Below are 23,173 nucleotides of genomic sequence, written 5' to 3'. Positions count from 1 at the left end.
TACAGTGTGTGTGCATTAAATTAGGATAATGATCCCCGTGATAATGCATCAGAGCCGGAGGCCACGCCCATCACCCTGCATATTTACAATCTGCTCATCCATCGTCAAGACGATGGCTCGTTCAGCATTGGAGGTTATTTACATCCTTTACTTACTGTTATTCACTTAACTTTAAAGTCGGCATGAAACGGAATTTGCGACCAACTTTACTTCCGTATTGTGACGTATTTCCGAGTGAAACAGCTTATCGAACAAGAAATAAATGTGGAGTGGGGATTTGAGTTTACCCATTGGTTGTTGATTGGATTGTGAAAATATGGGTGTTGCATAGTGGAACTGAGGCAGATCTGAATGCGAGTTTGCAGTGGACACACTACTACCACCGTGGTGCTCTAGTCAGAGGCGGTTATCGGTGAAATTGAGCAGCGATCTCAACACATTATGATCAAACTGACAACATAAACGTACAAGCACATCGCCGTCTTTGCTTACGAAGAGATTGTAGCCGTTGAAAAACGAGTGAGTAAAAGATAACCATATTTTAACGTTTTGAATCCCAATACACCAAATATAAAGGGAAAAAAAACACTTACTCGTGCTGTGCATCCCAAGATAACTGCATTTGGAAATATACATTAACTCCAGAGGCATCCGAAGCGTTGTATTCATTAGTGATCACCTAAGCAATTCAGGCGTGAAATGTCTCGAACACAACCGTGAATTCGCCATTATTCCTCCTCATTCGAAATGTCAATTCAAGCCAGCTGACCAATAACCAAGGAAGTTTGGGTTAAGGAATGATAGGAAACAGACGAAAATACACCTTACCATCTTCACCAACATGCGATTAACGCTTAGTTCAACTCTACGCATGGTTGTGGTATTTATAAGAAAGGGGCAGGGTTTAAGCAGACTAAATGATTGGAGAAGTGCTGCATACGTCACCAGAGAGTCTGTCCTTTGGCCGGAAGATCGAGTTATTACATTTTGATTAAAGATTACGAACATATGCATGGATGAATCGTTCACAATAAGATCAATAACATGCATTTAGAAAATAGATAGGGTGAATTTCATTTCATGCCGACTTTAATCTTTCTTTGGCATCCTTTCCCACATGCATGCATTTTTTTTCTTTTTTCTTGATGCTTTCAAAGTTTGGCTCTTATTTTGAATGATTTTCAAATAGGAATAAGTCTAAGTCATGCTTGTTCTAAATGCATCCTTCCCCCTTTCTCACATTGGACAGCTGAACGCGCTGTGGACTCAAAGCTTCAGAAAGCGGGGCCTGTGAATGACAGCAGGCTCAGTTCTGTCCCTGAACTTCCTGGGGGTGTGGCCAGTGAGCCGAAAGCCACTCAGACTGCACCTCTGTCACCCACAAGCCCCACCCCCTCTAGTCGAGAACAGGTACACAAGACATATCATATGTTATGTTATGTATATTTTTGCATGATGCAAAAATTCATCATCAGTGTACATCCACATAGAGCTGGATTTCTAGCGTGCCAATATGTCTCGCACATTTTGAAAAACTGAAAACTTGACCGTGCACAAGACGGAACGGCACGTGGAAAAAGGAAGTATACCCAAGCCTTAAGATGCCAGCTTTATGTGAACATTTCTGCTTTAGGGTTCCCACAGTTTTGGAAAACCTGGAAATATCACAGAATTTTCCAGTTGTAATTTCGTGGCCTGGAAAATCAGGACATTTTACAATTGTGGTTTTCTGGTCTGGAAAATTCATGGAAATTAATAAAGTTATAAAAAGTAATGGATATTTAGAAATGGAGTGTCTTTAACATTATTTAAAAAAAAATGTTAACCATTAGCCTGAAACAACTGAAAAAGTAATGTAGATGTTATGGAAATGCATTGGTCAAAAAGTGTGGGAGCCATGAAGTTTGCAATCTATATCGCCATGTACAGTACAGTATGGCTTGTATTAAGAAGCTTTTTTTATTGAGATGAAAGAATGCCTTTTGGCTCATGGTCTATTTAACCTCAATTACAGAATGACAGTTATCATTCAAGCAAACACAATAAAAGCATCCAGCATATATATAAATTAAACAATTTGCTTGCCAAACTAATGATCTTTTCCATTCACACAGCTGCTAATGGAAGAGAATGAATGCTTGAAACTGGAGCTCTCCAAAGCCAAGATGGCGCTAGCTGAAGCCCAGATGGAGAAAGACTCTCTCCAGCATCAAATGAAGACACTTAAACTCACCAGCCAGGGCAACAACAGCTAGTGGCAGCATATGTGTGTGTGCATACAGAGCTGACACTTCCCACAAGGGGGCGGCAGAGTGCTTGGAGGGGCCCAGCACCATTAAAAAGCCCAACACTGCAGCCCTGGATGTAGCTTGGGAAAGGATGGTGTGCGCTCTCACCAGACTCTGGATGCAACTTTGCAATCAGTGGCATCTGCTTTAAAGAACCGTGTTCTTTACGATTGTGTACACACAATACTTAAGTTTCAGAAATAAATCCAGTGAAAATTCTCTTTGAAAAGCCAGCGGAATTTTATAGCTTTCCACTAATTAGATGCTTGTAAGCTCACTTGTAGGTTACCATATATAATTTTTCTCTCTTGTTTTTACTATTTATTTCACTGTTTGTCAGTTTGGCATCTGTTGGCATGGGCCACTCATTCAGCCCCCTAAGATATCAACACTCTCTCTCTCTCTCTCACTCTCTCTCCCCAATCATAAGCAGGTTAGGAGCACATGCCACCCTTGACCTCTAACCCCAAGACAGTCTTAATTAGAGTCAGGGTGTGTGACACTGAATGTCATAACTTTGGAGGAATGTCTTAAAAAACATTGATTTGCACTTTTTTGAACTCATTTAACAAGAACTTAAAAGAAGTTATTTAGTTCTTAATAAATTTGTCCGTATGTATAATAATTGTGATACACAAGAAGTTTGTGTGATTGAATTTGGTTTAAGAGGGTACATTTTTGCATCTCATTCTTACATTAGTGTCTCAAAAATGGGAAAGTCTTTTCGTAATTATTTATGTTCATGAAGACACACTACAGGACTGTGCCGTGGCATTGCACAAGTTGATTTTGTCGTACTGTATGGAAAAGATGTGTTGAGGTTTGTATTTTGAGTTCAGTATTTTGAGACTAAACACGGCGCACCTTTCCACCTTTGTCTTTGTTTCTAAATGAATATTTGCACTGCGTCAATCAAATGAGATCAGTTATTAATGTTGCAGGTGATTTTGTTGTTGCAATCTCACTCAGTTTAAATATGGGATGTGTAACTGTTGCTCGTCACATTGTTGATCTGATTACCAGCATTTCTGCACAAAATCAAAACCACAGAGATGGATGTTGGGAAAAATCATGCTCTGATCTTCAGAAGAGATGCATGGTTTGAAATCACTCATTTAATTTTTGTTACTAGCTTGTTATAGTTATGCTTTAAGAGAAAAGGGCCTCCTTTTGTATTATGAAATGGCGCCACTGTAAGATGGCAAAAATGTTCAAATGTTTCTTGGTTTTAATCGTAACTTCTCTTTCTTACTACTTCCCATGTTTATTTTTTGTTTTTATTTTTTGTTTTTGGTTACTCGCTTTGTTTCTCTCTGTATAGCAGCCTCAACAAGTGCCTATGACTGCGCACCTTCTCCAGAGGTTCTGCTCATTTTTTTCTTCACCTTTTTTCAGATTTTGTTCTCTGAATGAATGTTTTAATGCGCTTCATATCTCAAGCTTCCGTCTGGAGAATATTTCTTAGATCAGTGGTTCCCAGTCCTGTTCCTGGAGGCCCCCCCAACACCACACATTTTGGATATATCCCAAATCAAACACACCTGATTCAACTCATCAGCTCATTAGTGGAGACTCCAAGACCTGAGTTGGGTGTATCAGAAAAGGGAGATATATAAAATATGCAGTGTTGGGGGGCCTCCAGGAACAGGCTTGGGAACCACTGTCTTAGATGTTTGGACATAAAAATGTAGAGCTGGATGACAAACACCTGATTGTAGACAAAGTAAAGTGAAACCAGACTCTTTTTTTTTTTTTTCTGTAGTACTAGGCCACACCCCCAACGCCACCTTAGAAACATACCAATATGTAATAGACACGCCCCCCTTAGAGTTGGTGGTCCATCTCTTTAGCACAAATGATGAACAATGAAGCTCAGTCAAGCAATCTTGTGAAATTATGATATCTTGTGTCTGTCAGAAGCTGCTAAAGTACTAAGATATCTGAAATAAAAAGCTGAAATTAAATATGGAGATGAGAGTAATTAATGAGTGTCAACAGAGGCCCCCTTTTTTTTTTTTTTTTTTTTTTTGGAGTTGTTGGAGTTACACCGAATGTGCAAGAACCAGTGAGGTTTGATGTTATTGACGTAGTCGCCATTTAATTTGTGCTCTGTATTATTATTAACAGACCAAAAGTTATTTATTTATAAATCAAATCAAATCATTGATCAGCTCCCGATTTCAAAGTATTTGTATGCCTTCATAAGACTTTAAATAAGACAAACAAGTCCCATGGACTACTTTTGTGACACATTTTAGTCCTTTTTAAGCTTTCAAGTGAGTCACTATTAACTGATATTTTACTGAAATCATTGAACGGACATCCTTTAAAATATCTCCTTATAATAATTATAATATCATATGGGTTTGGAACAACATGAGAGTAAGTAAATAATGACTGAATTTTCATGTTTGGGAGAACTATACTTACAAATCCATTCCACAGGCCCTGCCCCCCAAAATCAGTGATGAAAATGCAGTGTGAAAAAAAGGAAGTCTGTCTGGATCTATTTATATGTACACTCAAAAAATATATTTTAGACAATTTTTAAGATTTATGCATTTTATCTATGTAAAAAAAAACTTTTCAAATTAAATTGTGTAATATTTAACTAAATTAAAATGTAAAAAAAGTTATTTTATTAAAGATTACTATTCGATTTGATGGAATTTTGTTATTAAATTAAATGTTAATGTGTGTGTGTGTATATATATATATATATATACTTTATTTTTTTTTTATTTTTTTTTTTGTGTGTGTGTGTTTTTAAACATGACTTGCATAACCAGTATCATGTAACTAGAATAATCCTTTATAGTTAGTTTATTTCTTTGGATAAATTTGCAGTGACATATCAATGGTTACAGAATGGCAGCTAGATTATTTGCCTTGCTTTTACTGTCACAGTTTTTTTTACTTGTTTTCCACATCAACTTGTGATGGTTTTCCACATCAACTTTTTGTGGTGGATAAATCACTTGCTAGAGGTACTTAAAAGGTCACTTTTCCCCTGGGCTTCCAAAAAAGGTTACACTCTCTCTCTCTCTCTCTCTCTCTCTCTCTCTCTCTCAAATTCAAATAGCTTTATTGGCATGACATACAAAAGTACATATTGCCAAAGCAAACTTCACCTGCTGTACAGTGGCAAAATATTCACTCCTTTAGGTCATCTTGTCTTTTTATGCCTTCCTGTTTCAATGGCCAGTTGGTGGTCACTTAGTCTGTATTTGGTTAATAGTTGTCTATGTTTGGTATTTCTGACCAAGAACAGATATTCAGCAAGTCTATACCCTTTGTTGATTTGAAGGTAAGGTAGTAGACGACTTTGGGTTTTTGTTTATTCATTCCAACGTTCAATGTATGTATCAGTTTCAAGATACATTATTTCTTTTATTCTTATATGTTGTTGTGTGGCATTGATTTGGGGAGCTTTGTTTGTGAGTTCTGACACTAGCAGGCAGAGAGGACTTTTCTGTGGATTCAGTTCTTGTATTGTCAGTGCTTTATAATGAAGTGCATCTTTAGCACTGGAATTTAAGTGAATACAAAATTTTAACACTCCTTTTGTAATAGGTAAGTTGAGAGGTAGACGGCCTAGTTCTGCTCTACATGCATTGTTAGGAGTATTTCAGTGGACATGAAGGACACCTTTGCAGAACTCTACATGAACACCTTCTATAGGATGTTTGACCCAAGCGTTATGGCTGTAATTGCTTAGTGTGAACCAGATCTCACTTCCATATAAGGCAATGGGTAGTATGACAGTATCAAATATCTTTGTCCAAATTCTGATTGGAATGGTTATTTTTTTATGGTATGCATTGCCCTAATGTTTTAATTGCCAAATAAAAATGTCCAGAGGGGGTTAAAACAAGGCCAAGGTAAGTATATTGTAATGTGTGTTGAAGTATTGTATTGTTTAGAGTAATTGTGCATTTTTGTTCCAGATTCCTTTTTAAAAAAATTTTTTTTTTTTTTTTTTTTTAAGAAATATCATCATTTTAGTTTTTTGAATAGTAATTTCTAGGGCACAATCTTGCAAGAACTGATTCAGGATGTCCAGGTTGTTTTGGAGACCATCTGGTGTTTTAGAGTTAGAATTAACAAGTCATCAGCGTACAATAAATATTTGACTTCAGTGTCCTGTAGTCCTAGTCCTGGACTCACAGATTGGTCCAGCAGGTCTGCTAATTCATTCATATAAATATTAACTCACTCTCTCTCTCTTCCTCACTTCTCTCTCTCTTTTGGTCAGATATGATGCCAGTTTATATTCTGTCTTAATTTTTTGGAAATAGGTTCATTTGTTTATTTCTTTGAGTTTTCTTTGCCAATGATGAATATATGCTTCTTGGGTTGTGTTTTGTATTTGCATAAGTTTTGCCTGCCCGAATTGAATTGATGAATTTAGCTGGTGTTTGTCCACTAAATACTGTAAAGTGTCACTCTCTGGGTGTACTACTCTGTGTATAAAAGCACAGTGATGGTGATTTTCTAGGGAAGAGCCTGACAGGTGGAACCAGAATTTACTGGCTCTCTTTTGAATGTCAGTAAATAGAGGGAATCTGCCCAGCTCTAACCACATCCTCCACAGTTTTAGCAATAAATGTGTCGAGTTAATATGCGTTGTTAATACAAATTGTATACCCTTTCTTATATGCTGAAATTAGAACTTTCCTGACCCCAGACTTATAAAAAAAAAACATAAAAAAAAAACATCTTTTATATGTTACAAATATATTTATGTGTATCTTTTCGATTATTTGTCTCTTTTATCTTATTTATGTATACATTTTGGTTGGTTTATACGTATTTTTTTGCTTCCTTCACCTGTACATGTCTTTATGACTCAGTGATTGTATTCATACATTGTTTGATCTTATTGAACATTTATATAGAAAAAAATCCACAGTTTTAACACCATCTGTGGACTTTCGGACGGTCCTTTTCCCACCATAGGCACATTTTCCAACTTATATCAATGTTAAATTAGCGATCTGGAACGATTTCATCATGACGCCATCTGACCAGTTAAATACGGTACAAATCGCGTCCCGTATTGATTCAATACGGGACACATTATTTTATCTTTAAATACGGGACGATCCCGTATTTTACAGGACAGGTGGCGACCCTAATTTTACCTGATGTAGTTGGGAGGTCATATTTTTTTGGGTGGGGTTTAGTTCACTTTGTGTTTAAAGGTTTCCAAAATGTTCTGTCTAGGTGTTTGGGTCACAGATGGGAATTTGTTCTTCTTTTTTGGACTTTAATTTAAATTGTTCCATAATTCCCAGAATACATTTTGATCAGTCTTGTTGAGCTTTGTTGTCATATGTTCAGCTCTTTTGCTTTTTAGCAGTGACTTGTACTTTTTAAGAATTTGTTGATAAGTGGCACGTGTTCTTTTCTTGACATTTGACATTCTTTGTCAAACCAGTCAGTTTTAACAATTTTCTTTTTACCCCTGTTCATTTAGATTTTTTTCAATGATTTGCTGGCAATTGTGAAAAAGATTTTATTTAATTGTTTTTTTGCCATATTGATGCTTTTCTCATCTTCTCCAAATGTGGTGAAGAGAACCGCATCTATCATGTTCTCAACCTGAGTGCTGTTGAGTTCAGCTTCATGCTGGGCTGGACTGTCTTTTCTCCAGAAGAATCTGATTGGGAGGGATTTAGACTTCTAATCTGAAGATGGTAGAAGACTGGCTGACTTATTCAGACTAATGAAAATGTGACAGTGGTCTGAGAAAGGTAGCTGTGGCATCACTGTAAAATAATTTATCTTGTTTTGGTCTAGATCTGTGATGGCATAGTCCACTGTGCTGCTGCCTAGAGAGGAGCAGTAGGTAAATCGACCCAGAGGATCACCCTTTGTTCTGCCATTAACTAGACAGAGACCCATACTTTTACACAGCTGCAGAATTTGCTTTCCATTTTTGTTTATCATGTTGTCATAGCTCAGATGTGGTTTAGAAGGACGTTTGTTTTATTGTATATTTGTATTATTAATAATAAACTTATCACCAAATGAACTAATATAATCCCAGTTCTTGCATTCATTTCCCCCATTATCAGGACTGAGCCAAGAGACTGAAACTGAATGATCTCAGACTGTAATGTGTTAAAGATCTCCTCATTATAATAGGTTGACTCATGTGGGGGGATGTAGGTGGCACACAGGTAATCCTCATCTGTACAAATGAGTTCCTTTTTCATTTTAATCCAAATATGTGTTCTCCCTTTTTTTTAACAGGCTGAATGTTCTTTAATCCAAACTATAATTCCATTTTTAACATTCTTCACTGATGGTAGGCTATATGTAATTCTCTGTAGTTTGAAGGAGTGTAAGTTTTAGACTCTAATTGACTCCATGTCTCAAGTAATATTATGATATCTGAACTATATACAATATTTAAACAAAGGCAGTGGAAAACATACCCTAGGTGTTATAGCTTGTGATTTTAAGTGATGACATTGTGATTTTACCAGAAATAAGAAGGTATGATTACTGACCCAATCATGTTATGAAATATACAAATTAAACTAAGTACCTCAGAATGAAAATTGTATAACAAAAATATACAGTAACATAAATTAAGAAATAATGAATATGCTTAAGGACTGCTAATTAACCTAATAGACTGTCGCATACAAATTCAGCACGTTTTTTTATCTGTCTGAAGCCACTAGTGTCTGCAATACCTCTTCCTGTCACAACAGCAACGTAGCTGTCTATCTGTCTGCCGGGATGCTGTCTTACCCTCTCCTCACAATCAGGGGGTGTGTTATGGGGGCTTTTCAGTGCAACGTCCTTGATTGTTTTAGCAAATATTCTCATGCCCTCTCAATGAATGTGGAGACGGTCATTTAGGTGCTCATGAGTGATGTGCTGATGATTCGGCAGGAGTGCACACACATCAGTTATCTCTGCCTTAATGGCATTGATGACGTTGTGTGGAACATCTCTGCGAGGCAGCAGTGTAGAGATGATGACTCTGGCACTGGGGAAGATCGCTCTAGCTGTTTTCACCATGTTGATGAGAGCTTTGGCGATGTCCACTCTCCTGGTGCTGAGGTCGTTTGTCCCAGTGTGCAGTATAATATGTGAGGGTGCACCCAATTCACCTTCTCTCAGCAGCTTTAAAGCAGAGTGAGAAGTGGGACACCAGAATTTCCTAATTTCTCCCTGGAAACAGTCATCTCTGGTCGAGGAGGTTGCCATTAGAATCACAGAGGATGACGATGTTGTGTTGTCTCTTATCATCTTTGCTGCTGATAGATGTTGTGGTCTGTGGATATCTCTGTCTGGTGCTGACGTCTTTTCTCTTGGAGTTCTGAGAAGCTTGAGAGACCTGAGAAACCTGCAGGTTGCAGGGGATGGGATGGTGTTTGTTTGTGTGTTGACACACTGCTGGTGTTGTGTTATGTTTGTGATGTGTTCAGGAGTAGAGGTGTTGAGTGTTTCTGTGCTGGTACACTGTTGCTGTTGTTCTGTGGTTGTGATGTGTTCAGTGCTTGTGTGTAGCTGTTGTCTCATCTCCTCCAGTTGTTTCTCCAGTATATTGCTGTGTTGATTTTTCTTGATCAGCTCCTCTCGAAGCTCTTGGTTGTTCTCCTCCAGCTGTCTGACAGCAGAGGAGAGCTGTTGAAGTTTTTGTATGCTGAGGTGGCTGGTCTGGTTTTGGAGCTGGCAGAGTTAGTTGGTAGTTTCCTCTTTAAACAGTTCTGCTCCAGCTCAGCGATATTGTCTCTCAAGGCCTTGATCTTTGGAGATGCAGGAGAGACAGGGTGTTTGTGTGCTACAGGGGTGCTTGAGCTGAGGTCAGTGTTTGTGGCTGTTCTGTTGTAGGACTCTACACTGCTCTTAACCTTAGGATCTTTCTTAAACTTCTGAACCTCCATTTAAAAGTTCATGAAATTCTTCTGGAATTCATCAAGGCTGGGTTCTGACCCCTGGACCATGACTGTACCATTGTGATACAAGTCTATCTTTACTGATGCCACCTTTTCTGCTGCAGTGCATGGCAGTGCAGAGAGTGCTGTGCCAGGCTGATGGGTGATCAGTGAAGAACAGCAGGTTACACCAGACTATGTTGGGTTCTGGTCCACTGTAATCAGACAGTAGCCTCTCTGGGTTCTCTCTCAGGATCATCTCTTTCATCTTCTTCTTATCTTTGTTTGATTTAACTTCTGCTGGATATATTATGTCCAGCTCCTCTTCATTTTTTAAAAATGCTACTGCCTTTCGCAGGCCCAAGCTGTGATCAACAGTTTTAACTGCCATGGAATGTTAGCCTGGCTAGCAGTTAGCTTGATGTTTAGGTTATATGTAATATTTTTTATGTGATCTTTAAGTGTCTTAAAGGTTTTACCTTAAACATATTCTGCCTCTTTTGTTCTTATTTTAGTTTCCAACCATTTAAGTAGTGTTTGAGTCATAAAAACATACATTCTCTGGCAAAATTTGAAGTTACAGCAGGAACTGATATTTTTTGCTGCCAATTGCCATATCTCTCTCTCTCTCTCTCTCTCTCTCTCTCTCTCTCTCTCTCTCTTTCTCTCTCTCTCTCTCCCTCCCTCCATGTAATCACAGGTGGTCTGGCTTTGCCTCAATCCCTTGTAGAACTCTCTTGAATTGTAAAGCCAAACCTCTGCAGCCCTCAAGTTTGTGTATGAGAGAGAGAGAGAGAGAGCAGCTCTGACTGTATGCATTGCCTATTAAGGCAGATGAATACAGCTCTGTTTGCTGCTCTATGGTGGAGTTTATTCGTGGAGTAAGACACTAAATAGACACTGAACACCCGCTTGTTTTTGTGTGAGTAAGAGAGAGAGCTCAAACACAACTGCCTCATAAGATCCGGTTGTTTCTGTCTCTTGGCAAAGCTGAAATCCAGCGATTCTGTCCAGCACCCAGTGGGCCTGCAGCTGCCTCTCTATCTCACTCTTTTATTTCTGTGTTGCTCCTCCAGTCTTTAGCACTGTTTTTCCCTCTAGAAGTCTTTGCAGATGTACTGCACAGGAAGTAATGCTGTGGAGCTATTGGTTAAGTGAAAACAGTCTGAGAAAATTTCTGTGCCATTTTAGTGCTTCAAAATTATAGCTCTGGATAAAGGATATCATCCCTTACAAAAAAAGTACTGTATCAGTACCATGGGACAGTGATTATATCAGATCATTATATATATATATATATATATATATATACATACACACATCAATCAAGGATGTAACTATGGCAGCAAATGTTAAAGTTTAAGAATTTACCATTGAAAAACCTATATCGACACCTATTCTGAACTATTCCCCTTAAAGGGATAATTCACCCAAATTAAGATTTTTAGAAGAATATTTCAGCTCTGTAGGTCCATACAATGCAAGTCAATGGTGACCAAAACTTTAAAGCTCCAAAAACACAAAGGCAGCATGAAAATAATCCATAAAACTCCAGTGGTTAAATCCATGTCTTCAGAAGTGATCCAGTAGGTTTTGGGAGAGAACATAGCAAAATGTAACTCCTTTTTCTCTGAATATCTTGCCGTTGCAGTCTTTAGGCACAGTCATGATTTCAAGCTTGATTACACTTCCTAGTGCTTGACGCATGCGAAGAGTGCTGGATGCCGCTAAGTGTAATCGAGCTTGAAATCATGATCCCCAAGGACACCGCTGATGTCAAGATTTAAAGTGAAAAAGGAGTTATATTTTGGTATGTTCTCATCCAAAATCAATTGGATCGCTTCAGAAGACACACCGAGCACTTTATAGGAACACCTGTACATCTACTTAGTCAAGCGATTATCTAATCAGCCAATCTTGTGGCAGCAGTGCAATGCATAAAGTCATGCAGATACAGGTCAGGAGCTTCAGTTAATGTTCACATCAACCATCAGAATGTGGAAAAAGTTTGACCTCAGTGAATTATGACTGTGGCATGATTGTTGGTGCCAGATGGGTTGGTTTGAGTATTTCTGTAACTGCTGTTCTCCTGGGATTTTCACGCACAACAGTCTCTAGAATTTACTCAGAATGGTGCCAAAAACAAAAAACATCCAGTGAGCGGCAGTTCTGTGGATGGAAACGCCTTGTTGATGAGAGAGGTCAACAGAGAATGGCCAGACTGGTTCGAGCTGACAGAAAGGCTACGGTAACTCAGATAACCGCTCTGTTCAATTGTAGTGAGCAGAATAGCATCTCAGAATGCACAACATGTCGAACCTCGAGGCGGATGGGCTACAACAGCAGAAGACCATGTCGAGCACTTTCTTAGGACCATTGTGTTCCTAATAAAGTGCTCGGTGAGTGAAGATTAAAGAGTCAAATGGATTATTTTTATGCTGCCTTTATGAGCTTTTTGAAGCTTCAAAGTTCTAATAACCATTCACTTGCATTGTAAGGACTTACCAAGCTGAGATATTCTTCTTAAAATCTTTGTTTGTGTTCTGCTGAAGAAAGAAAGGCATACACATCTGGGATGGCATGAGGGTGAGAAACTAATGAGAGAATTTTCATTTTTGGTGAACTATTCTTTTAATGTCTATGGTGGTTGGCCCTGACATTGTCTTTAATGTGCCATGGTACTGAATGATCACCATTTTCATGTACCATGGTATTTACATAGTAATCAATGGTATTTTAAAGAATATGTATGGTACTGCCATGGTGCATTTAAAAAAGAAACATGGCAGTACCATTGTACCATGTCCAAATAACATGATATTACCATAATACTTGTCCAAAAATAATTCTTCCCTGATGGTGTGAATTTATATATATATATAATTGATATATATATAATTGATATTAATTGGTTGATTGATCTATTGACTGACTGATTAAAATATTGAAAAAAGAATATTGTCAAAAAACAAAAAATAAAATAAAATAAAATAAAAAACACAATAACCTCGAGTTTCAGTGAAACATTGCAAATTTGCAACAAGGTGGATGCCAGCCTGTAAACATTACCTTTAATATGACATAATATCCTGTCCTCGTGCACCAACAATAAGATCAAAACAAGGTTACAGTAAGGCCGAATCGTCTGTGGAGTGTTCAGTATCCGTGACTCCACGCCCAGCCTGAGCAGAGCAGAACACACTGCCATATAGGAACCGGGAGAGCAACACTGATGCTGGGCCGCCCTGCTGTCGGTAAAACGGCACACACACGCGCACACACATAAAGAGAGCGCGCGGAGAGAACAGCGCGTGGACGTTGACGGCGAGCGCAGTGTGAGTGTGATATAACCCGCGTCTCCAGCCTGTCCGTTTGGAGGACCATCATCCTCCCGTTCCGCTCGGCTGCACCGGGACCGTGTTAAATATCCGGTGCAGCATCATTCCATCATTCAGCTCCGGTATGGACTAACGGTGTTCACGCGTTCATTCATGCAGCAGCGCGCGGCGGAGCGTTTGCTTGTTGGTAACATGCCACAGAAATCATAGTAGATATTCTCGCCGTTTATTCGGAGTCTTTGGGATTGTTTTTGTTTTGTTTTTTGGTGGATTAAACTTGTGTCCGGGATGGGGAAGGAACAGGAGCTGCTGGAAGCGGCACGGACCGGGAATGTTGTCCTGGTGGAGAAGCTGTTGAGCGGGAAGAAAGGATTGCTGGGCTCGGGCTCCGGCTCCATACCTCTGCCCGGGTTACTCAGGTATGAAAACAGTGCTCTAGTGGGCAAGTTTGTGTTTTTATGTGTCGCGAAAGGGGTTTCCGGGAGCCCACGGCATACGTACTACTTGTACGATTGCAGAATAAAGCGATTGCAGTTGCTTGTGCAATGTAACACATCACCCACACACCCACTCCCACTCTCACTCTCGGCATCCCTGACCCACTGCGCCCCTCAAACACAGTGTGCTGTCGGGTTGTGTAGCTTGTTCTGTCTATATATATATATATATATATATATATATATATATATATATATATACACACACACACGCAAATATATGAGAACACTTACAGATCACAGACTAGTTTAATTGTGTTCAACTTCAGGCTGAACTTTGAGAAGTACTGTTGTTAATACTTAATGAGACGGGGGGTTACCCATAGAGAAGAGCTGTCATGAATGTGTATGTGTATGTGAATGTATGTATGTGCTACTCCCTTGCAATATTACCAAAGAATAAAAAAATAAAAACAAAAATTCACCTAAGTGGCATTCAGCTGATCACAAATTATAGTCAGGACATTACTGATGTAAAAACAGCACCATCACTATTTGAAAAAAGTCATTTTTGATCAAATCTAGACAGGCCCCATTTCCAGCAGACATCACTCCAACACCTTATCCTTGAGTAATCATGCTAAATTACTAATTTGGTACTAGAAAATCACTTGCCATTATATCAAACACAGTTGAAAGCTATTTGGTTCATTAAATGAAGCTTAACATTGTCTTTGTGTTTGTTTTTGAGTTGCCACAGTATGCAATAGACAGACATGTCTTAAGGTCAATATAAGGTCAAAAATGGCAACAAAAAGAAAAAAAAAGAAACCGCTTTCTCTTGAAGCTCATCAGTCAATCATTGTTTTGAGGAATAAAGACTGTACAATGCTTGAAATTGCCAAAAAACTGAAGATTTCATACAAAAGTGTACACTACAGTCTTCAAAGACAAAGGACAACTGACTCTAACAAGGACAGAAAGCGATGTGGAAGGCCAGATGTACAACTAAACAAGAGGATAAGTACATCAGAGTCTCTAGTTTGAGAAATAGATGTCTCACATGTCCTCAGCTGACAGCTTCATTGAATTCTACCCGCTCAACATCAGTTTCATGTACAACAGTAAAGAGAAGACTCAGGAGTGCAGGCCTTATGGGAAGAACTGCAAAGAAAAAGCCACTTTTGAAACAGAAAAACAAAAAGAAAATGTTAGAGAGGGCAAAGAAACACAGACATTGGACAACAGATAATTGGAAAAGAGTGTTATGGATCTTAACCCCATTGAGCTTTTGTGGGATCAGCTAGACTGTAAGGTGCGTGAGAAGTGCCCAACAAGACAGCCACATTACAGCGTGAAGCATTTGCATGTTTCCATTATTCATGGTTTAAATAATGGGGGGTTGTACTTGCTTATTTTGATTACCTCTCCCCCATCACCCCCGGAATCTACGCCCCTGATTGGGGGGACGTGTCCTCTTAAAAGGTGTATGATGATTGTGGTCCTACTTTAAAGGAAAAGTTTACCCTCACCCAAAAATGAAAATTCTCTCATTTACTCACCTTTATGCCATCCCGGATATGCATGGCTTTCTTTCTTCTGCTGAACACAAATTAAGATTTTTAGAAGTATATTTCAGCTCTGTAGTTTCATACAATGCAAGTGAATGGTGGCCAAATCTTTGAAGCTCCAATAAGCACATAAATGCAGCATAAAAGTAATCTATACGTCTCCAGTGGTTTAATCCATATCTTCAGAAGCGATCTAATTGTTTTTGGGTGAGAACAGACCAAAATATAACTCCTTTTTCACACTAAATCTTGCCATTGCAGTCTCTAGGCACGATCATGATTTCAAGCTTGATTACACTTCCTAGTAATTGACGCATGCGCAGAGGGCTAGATGACGCTAGGAAGAGTAATCAAGCTTCAAATAATGATTGCCAAGGAGACCACTTATGTCAAGATTTATGGTTAAAAAATCGTTTGGATCGCTTCAGAAGAGAAAGATCATTTTAAGTGCATTTCAAGAAAGTGAGTCAAAATTAATACTTAAATGAAACATAAAGGAGAACTCTTAAGTTTTCTTTGGATTTTGCCAAATGTTGCTAGTTTTGTGACAGAAATATTCAAACACATTGAAAACCAATCATGCTTTCTAATTGGTTAAGCGAAAGTTATTGAATCCTGATATGTTGAACCCAGTCCGCTTCCTGGAAAAAATCCTTCATATATTTCTCTATAATCATAATGTAACACTCCAGTACCTTAACAGGAATAGTTTACCACAAAACTGAAAATTCTGTCATAATTTCCTCAACCTCATGTTGTTCCAAACCCATTGACTGACTTTTTTTTTCTGTAGTGCACAAATGAGACGTAATGCAGAATGGTAGCCAGAGTCACTATTACATTTTTATTTTATGAAAAGAAGTTCTACTTTTGTGTTCTAAAGAAGAAAGAAAGTCTTGAGGATTTGGAACAACACGAGGATGAGTAAATGATAACAGAATTTGAATTTTTGGGTGAATGTGACGAGGAGGAGAGCATGGCCGGGCCATGAGGATGCACGCCCTGGGCTGAATTGTCCTAATCAGCCGGGAGGGGGATAAAGATGAACCGGAGGTTCCAGCTCGAGAGAGAGAGAGAGAGAGAGACACGCAGCTGCTGTGTGTGCACGTGTCTGTGTGTTTTGTTATGTTTCAGTTTCTTTATACCATTACAAGTTTATGTTGACTGCTCAGACGGTTCCCACCTCCTCCTTTCCCTTAAGCAGAGACCTTACCCGTTACAGTGAACTATACCTTTAGGGCTATTTCTTGTGTACCTTGTATGTGTATCTCCTCTCGGATTGCTCAGTGTGATATGCTTGATCAGCTTAGCATGTGTGTGTGTTGACAGTTCTTGATGTGTCTCAGAGAATATGACATGCTCCATCTTCACATCATCAGTATGTAACATGACAACTGTGTTGAGCAGAGAGAGAGAGAGAGAGAGCGAGCGAGCGAGAGAGAGAGATGTATGCTTCAGGAATGGCCAGGCAGAGATGGGGGGAAGGGCACCTGGGAACAGCATGCCTGCTCGCATCTGAGAGAGAGGCCAATTGAGTCTGACGGCTCAGAGATCAGCCACCTTGCTGGTTAAAACGATCATGATTTCTGCAGAGTACAATCAATGTCTCTGTGTGTGTGCTGTCTGGACAAAAGATCGCTTTCCATCGTAATTTCTCCAGTGAGAACGACTGACATAATCTAGCTGCTCTAATTTTGTGCACAGAAGCCATTGTCGTCTGGTCTTTGTTCTGTTTTTGTGATGGGCTCCACTTTTGTGGCTTGGTTGCTTGTGCAAGATGGGAAGTATGCTTCTGCTTTTCTCTTATTGGGTCAGAACTGTTGGCCAGAGGGATGGGACGGAACAGTTCGGTAGGGGGTCAGTCACTGTCCATCTGTCCACAGTGCTGGAAGTTTGGTCTCTTTTTCTCTGTGAGCATAGTGAGTGTCATAGTGAGTGAGTGACATCCGTCCGGTGCGTTTACAAAGAAAAGTCAAATGAAAAATCAATGCAGATGGATGCAAAAACACGCTTGAACAGCTCCTGTCTCACCCTATACTTGAAAAACTGACCCAAAACCTGACGTTTTGTCGGTCCAGTTGGGCTCAGGTTGGATTGCAGACCTCTACTGCACATGTAGAATAATAACCGAAAAGTGATTTTGATATTCGAATAGAGGCAAGTTGAACGGTTCACCGAGTGATGGCTATCAATGCAAATCCTAACCATTAAAACTTTTAACATAACTAATTTTATTCCTCACCTTAAAGCTTGACACAGCAAGGCATATGACAAGTTTGTTTAAAGGGACAAGCTTCATCATTAAGTATTTAGAATGTTAATGTAAGTTAATAATGTGCTTTTTGTTTCAGTGTTTTGATTATAACTGAGACCAATTACTCTGAAACGTGGAAGACACGTAAAGGCTAAAATGTGCAAGATATACAGTGTAGAGTTAAAGAGAATAAAGTTATTATTTAAATTTATTTCCAAGTTGTGTAACTGATTATCAGCAGTGTGTCCCACACGGATTTTGTGAGACTGTGGTGGGTGGACCTAGGACCCTCTAGGGGGGTCCAGGGGCATGCTCCCCTGTAAGAAAATGTTGTACATTTTAAAGTTAAATGCATCAATCTGGTGCACTTTGAGAGCAAAATTAAGAGGCAAGATCTATGAAGAACTTTATGCTCTTGTAAAAAATGTTGTGCTCTAGAAATAATTTAATCATAAACACATTGGTTGTATGGATATGAATGGTGATGACACGGCAATAAAGTCACACCCACAAATTATAAACGAGATGCGCAGTTTAACGCAGTTCACAAATGGTCAAAACACAAAATTGACTAGAGCATACATTTGAGCCAAGGCTCGACATTAAGCATTGTCATGTGCTTGTCCTCCGTACAAGTTGGTCATTCACTTGTCCAAGTAAAAAAGTTTATGTTGTATATTTTTCTAAAATTATGAGTGATGCCCAACCTAATAGTGTACCTATGTAATCAACTAAATTTTCTGTGACAGAAATGTAAACTGCACTGGGTAGGGGGAGGAGGCTATTGGCCAGGGGCGGACTGGCCATCGGGAGAACCGGGACTTTCCCGGTGGGCCGGCCGCGAAACGGGGCCAAATGGGCAACTATAAGCTGAAATGGGCCGCCGCATTATGCAGAACGGGCCACAAAATGGCACCGCAATATGCTGAAGGGGGCAGCGACACCCCCCCATAAAAAAGAACAACAACCAAACTAGAGGAAGACTGATATATCGGTTTTACCGATTAATCGGTGCCGATTGTTGCTTTTTCGTTATCGACAAAAATCTATGGCGATAGTTGCAGATAGTTTTTTTCATCATTTTGTCATTTCAAAATAAGAGTCCTCTGTGTGTTTCAGGGATTTTTATACTTAAAAATCCCGTGTTATGCACCAAATCTTTTAACTGGTTATTTGGGTTGAACAATAAACTGCATCTGGGATTTTACTTATTTAGGACTCTTTGTCTGTACTTGTCATAGTAAGGAAAGAATAAGATTTTTTTTTTTGGACACAAATCAGTTTTAATATCTATCGGCCATTAATCGGTTATCGGCCTTTCCCACCACCTTAGTTATCCATACCATACCATACATGTATGACATACTTTCTTGCATGGAACACAAAAGGAGATGTTAAGCAGAATGTTTACTACACTGTTCTGTTTCAAACAATGAATGTGAATGGAAATGGACTATGGACATTGTCTATCTTCAAAAAGCACAACAAACCACCATAAACATACCATAGATGTAGTCAGTATAGCCGAACTTGTGCTCTATATTCCAAGTCTTCTGAAGCCATACAATATCTGTGTGTGAGGAACAGGCCAAAATATATTTGTTCGCTATGCACTGATAATCTTCCCCTTTGCAGCAGCTTTCAAATCTCATTCGCATTAAGACGCTTCGCATCAGGTTTGACATCAATGATGCCGAACAATGTTTTCGGTCTCGTAACTGATCGCAGTGCATGTGACTATAAATCACGACAGAATAATCACTTCAAGGTTTTACAGCATGTATCAACAACATAGGCTTCTGGCTTTGACCTCTCACACACATATACATTTGGACATTTGCTGCAAGGTGGACAGGACCCACTGCTGCACGATCAATGTTTTGTGCCCTCATAGTGCTAATGGATTAGTCCATCAATAATGACACAGTGTGAATGCTGCATTAGGTCCGACTGCAACTTAGCAACACACCATTTTTACAATACAACAATAGTACATTTACACACTCAGTGCTTAATTTGAAAAAGGTCAACTAGATTATATAGCGGTTACTCATCTCCCTAGTGCCGATGACTCTTTCCTGAGCCATGATATTTTTAAGACTAAATGTTTATTATCGGTTCCATTCTGCCAGTCTTAATAAAAACTTGTATATATTTAAGGGCTAGTTCAGCCAAAAATAAAATTCTGTCACCATTTACTGTCGTCATTGTATGGAAAAAAGATGCAATGCAAGTGAATGGTGACTGAGGCCTTATATCTCCTTTTATGTTTCACAGAAGAAAGAAAGTTTTACGGATTTGAAACAACGTGAGGGTGAGTAAGTGATGCCAGAATTTTCATTTTTGGGGTGAACTATCCCTTTAATGCGTCACACTGACATACTGGCATTGATTCAGCATAATGGAAATTGTGATGTTGGTGCTGGTTGGGGTTGTGGGAAGCAAGCTGGGATAATTCCCATGGCTGTCAGTCATTTTATGATTGCCTTGTTCTATAATTTGGTTGGTCGTTGAGCTTGTCAACCATGCTTGCAGAGAAGGGTACTGTGCATTCCTTTGAACCTGAAATTGTTATTTTAAAATTTATCATAACAATGCAATGCAAAGTGTTAGTATTAAATGTTATACAAACTCATTATACTTTTAGCTCAAATTAGGATTATTTTTATTGCGGCATATGGTTTAAATTTCCTTTTTCCTGTCCTTTTTGATTTTGGAAAACACCGACACGGTCATACATCAAGAGAAATTTCCATTGATCGGTTTATTTAGGAAAGCATACATGTACTGTTTTTCCTCAAAATAAACATGACTTAAAAGGTAAAATAAACTTGAGCAATGGCATGAAAGACACAGTCAAACATACTGTTTGGATTGGACCACATAAACAGACCTATTCTGTTTATTTTCAAATGTTCTCTGCAGTTTTGTATGATTGGAGAGCATCTTTCTCTCCCTCTCAATAATAATACGAAGAGAGTCATTGGCATCTGTTTTCTCTCTCGCTGTGTCTGGGGCAGTCAGGGCTTCGTCATGTCCCAGCAGTTTATGAAAATAAACATTCAACACGATTATCCCTCATCTTATCAGGCACAGAAACAGACCACAGTGCTGAGCAACACACACCGCAGTGCCGTTCAGAGCCATACACACTTCACCGTCAGAGCCGCTTACTGAAAACATGGACCGCTACCAAACATTCTGGTCTGGACAGCAGCCGTCAGCTTTAGCGGGGGAGTTCGTTCAGAGGGAGGGAGGAGAGGAGGAGGTTTATATCTCACCGTCCATTAAGAGCAGAGTGGACAGGGGAGGAGAGGGTGTTGTAGTCAGGGTCAAAGGTCAGAGTGTGGGTAATGGAGTACATTTTGGGAACATCTGACTTGAAATATCACTGTATATGGAGTGTTTTTGTCTGAGACACTTTTATTGCTGTCTGGGCTTCTAAGTGCTTGATTTTGTGTGTGTGTGATCGCGTATAAATCACATTTTGAGGGCTAGTCAGAAAATTAACTTTTCACTTTGCACAAGGACTCGGCATGGGACGCAGACAGACACGGAATAGTCAGACTTTAAATATAAGCTAGGGCTGGGCGATAGGACGATGGAATCTGATATCAATGATATCTGATAAATATCCCAATGCCAATTATGACACTCACTGACAGGCGATGATTGACAATATCGGGAAATGACAAAAACCATTGTGCTGAAAAGTTGACAAAAATATTAAATGGTAGCCCAGGGTGTGAAATTAGCACCTGTCAAATGCAGGTATTTCACGCGCAGTGGCGATTTTTCTCCTCTACTTGCCACTGTGGCGGGCGAACTCTAAGATGTCTCAGAGTGACACATGACAAGAAATGCTGTTAGACACAAAGACGCGTGCTTGAAGAAACACACTTTATTATATTTTTAAGAACAGACGACAGAAAAATTCAGAGGCGTGAAGCGCGACTGTGTCTCGTGGATCACGTGCATGTAAAGAGTTTTCGCACTTTTCTGTTTCAGTCGTCTGAAAACAGTTTGCAAGTATAGTCTCGTCTATGAGAATACTGCAAATGATCTCAGACCATCTCAGGAGGTGCTCTGAGTTTAGTCCCTTCTATTTCCACGGAGCAGTTCATGCTTAACATGCATTGTGAACGCAACTCTACAGGTTCACTTTTTATACATGTTAAATGTTTGATTTTGGGAGATGGTTATATAAAATTTTTTGACCACTTTGTTATTTTAAATGCTTTTTTTGTTTGTTGGTTTTTAAGTGGAATTAGATTTTTTTTTTTCATGTTTCAATAAATTAATTTACTTTTAAAAGCAAAATCAATAAAGCGAATTTTTACCGACCCCTCTGCAGTGGGGTTGATGATGTACTCGGATATCACACATTTTTTTTCAGAAAATATAGTGTAAATATTTCTTGCATTTTGCCCAGCTATACTGTCTATAAAACTATAGTTTTTCTGGCCAAGAAATGCTCAGAAAGAGACCGGTAATGCAACTAACCACAGTTGACTTTGTTTTTATGTGATGTTTAAGAGTGGGTAAATCTGAAATTGATTATACCTCAATGATTGCCCAGTAAGCAATATAGTGATAGCTCATGAAAATAATGACGTGGAAGTGTACAATGAAATTAGTGAAAACTGTGTGTAGGCTCTGTGGTCAGAAATTCTGTTGTGCAAAAGAAATGAAAGAGAATATACAGTTCTGATCATGCATATGAAGTGTTAAACAAAACTCTGAATATCTTTCATTGATCTGTCCCCACAAATCCAATTACTCAGAACTGCTCATTGTATCCACCCGGTACCTTCTAAACACAACTTTATTTCTTCGCAGACTGGTAAAAACCTTTGCACCCTGACTCCCGGAAATTGCATCGCAGCCAGCCAATCTCAATGGAACTTGCATTTTCTGAAAACTCTTGCCATTTTTCTGTGCAGACAATCTTCTTTCAGGTTAAAAGCCCTTCTTCCTGGTTTCTAGATTAGCCTTTTCTCCTCTTGCTCTAGCTAGATTTGTTGAGGCTAACAGCTCCGTGAAGGGAACCCATCTGCACTAGGACGGCCTTTGATTAGTTTAGGCTTTCTCTAATGCTCCTGGCAGAGATTGTTCTACTCCTCTGAGCGTGCTTGCCTTTTGGTTAAAAGGCTGTCATAAATCAAACTCTCAGGCCTTCATCCTTTAACTTAGTAGCTTATGGTCTGCAGTTTTCTGTGCTGATGAATGGCCTTCATTGCTCTTTTTAGACGAGCGTTCTCCTGTCATGAGGGCGCGGATAGCTCGGCTTCCCCCTGGAAAGTTCTCAATCACATGACCAATAATGTGACCACTGGATTAGCTTGTTTCATGGAGATTTGAAAAGAAAATATTTTCAAGCCTACTCT

General features: G+C 39.2%; 2 protein-coding genes across 5 annotated transcripts in view; both read left to right on the top strand.

The window, feature by feature from the left end:
* The window catches only part of LOC127436878 (UHRF1-binding protein 1-like), a 55,935-nt gene extending 47,610 nt beyond the window's left edge, over nt 1-8,325 (top strand). For both annotated transcript variants that reach the window (XM_051691346.1, XM_051691347.1), the window contains 3 exons: nt 25-133; nt 1,250-1,410; nt 2,115-8,325. In XM_051691346.1, the coding sequence (XP_051547306.1) occupies nt 25-133; nt 1,250-1,410; nt 2,115-2,255 (411 nt within the window). In that variant the 3' untranslated portion in view covers nt 2,256-8,325. The remainder of the gene's footprint in view (nt 1-24; nt 134-1,249; nt 1,411-2,114) is intronic.
* A 5,176-nt stretch (nt 8,326-13,501) lies between these two features.
* The window catches only part of LOC127436880 (ankyrin repeat and sterile alpha motif domain-containing protein 1B), a 223,182-nt gene continuing 213,510 nt past the window's right edge, over nt 13,502-23,173 (top strand). For all 3 annotated transcript variants that reach the window (XM_051691349.1, XM_051691348.1, XM_051691350.1), the window contains exon 1: nt 13,502-13,943. In XM_051691349.1, coding sequence (XP_051547309.1) covers nt 13,813-13,943 — 131 coding nt within the window. In that variant the 5' untranslated portion in view covers nt 13,502-13,812. The remainder of the gene's footprint in view (nt 13,944-23,173) is intronic.

The sequence above is a fragment of the Myxocyprinus asiaticus genome, chromosome 47 (assembly GCF_019703515.2).
Source record: "Myxocyprinus asiaticus isolate MX2 ecotype Aquarium Trade chromosome 47, UBuf_Myxa_2, whole genome shotgun sequence".
In the NCBI taxonomy this organism is placed as follows: domain Eukaryota; kingdom Metazoa; phylum Chordata; class Actinopteri; order Cypriniformes; family Catostomidae; genus Myxocyprinus; species Myxocyprinus asiaticus.
This window is presented reverse-complemented; position numbering and strand designations above follow the sequence as displayed.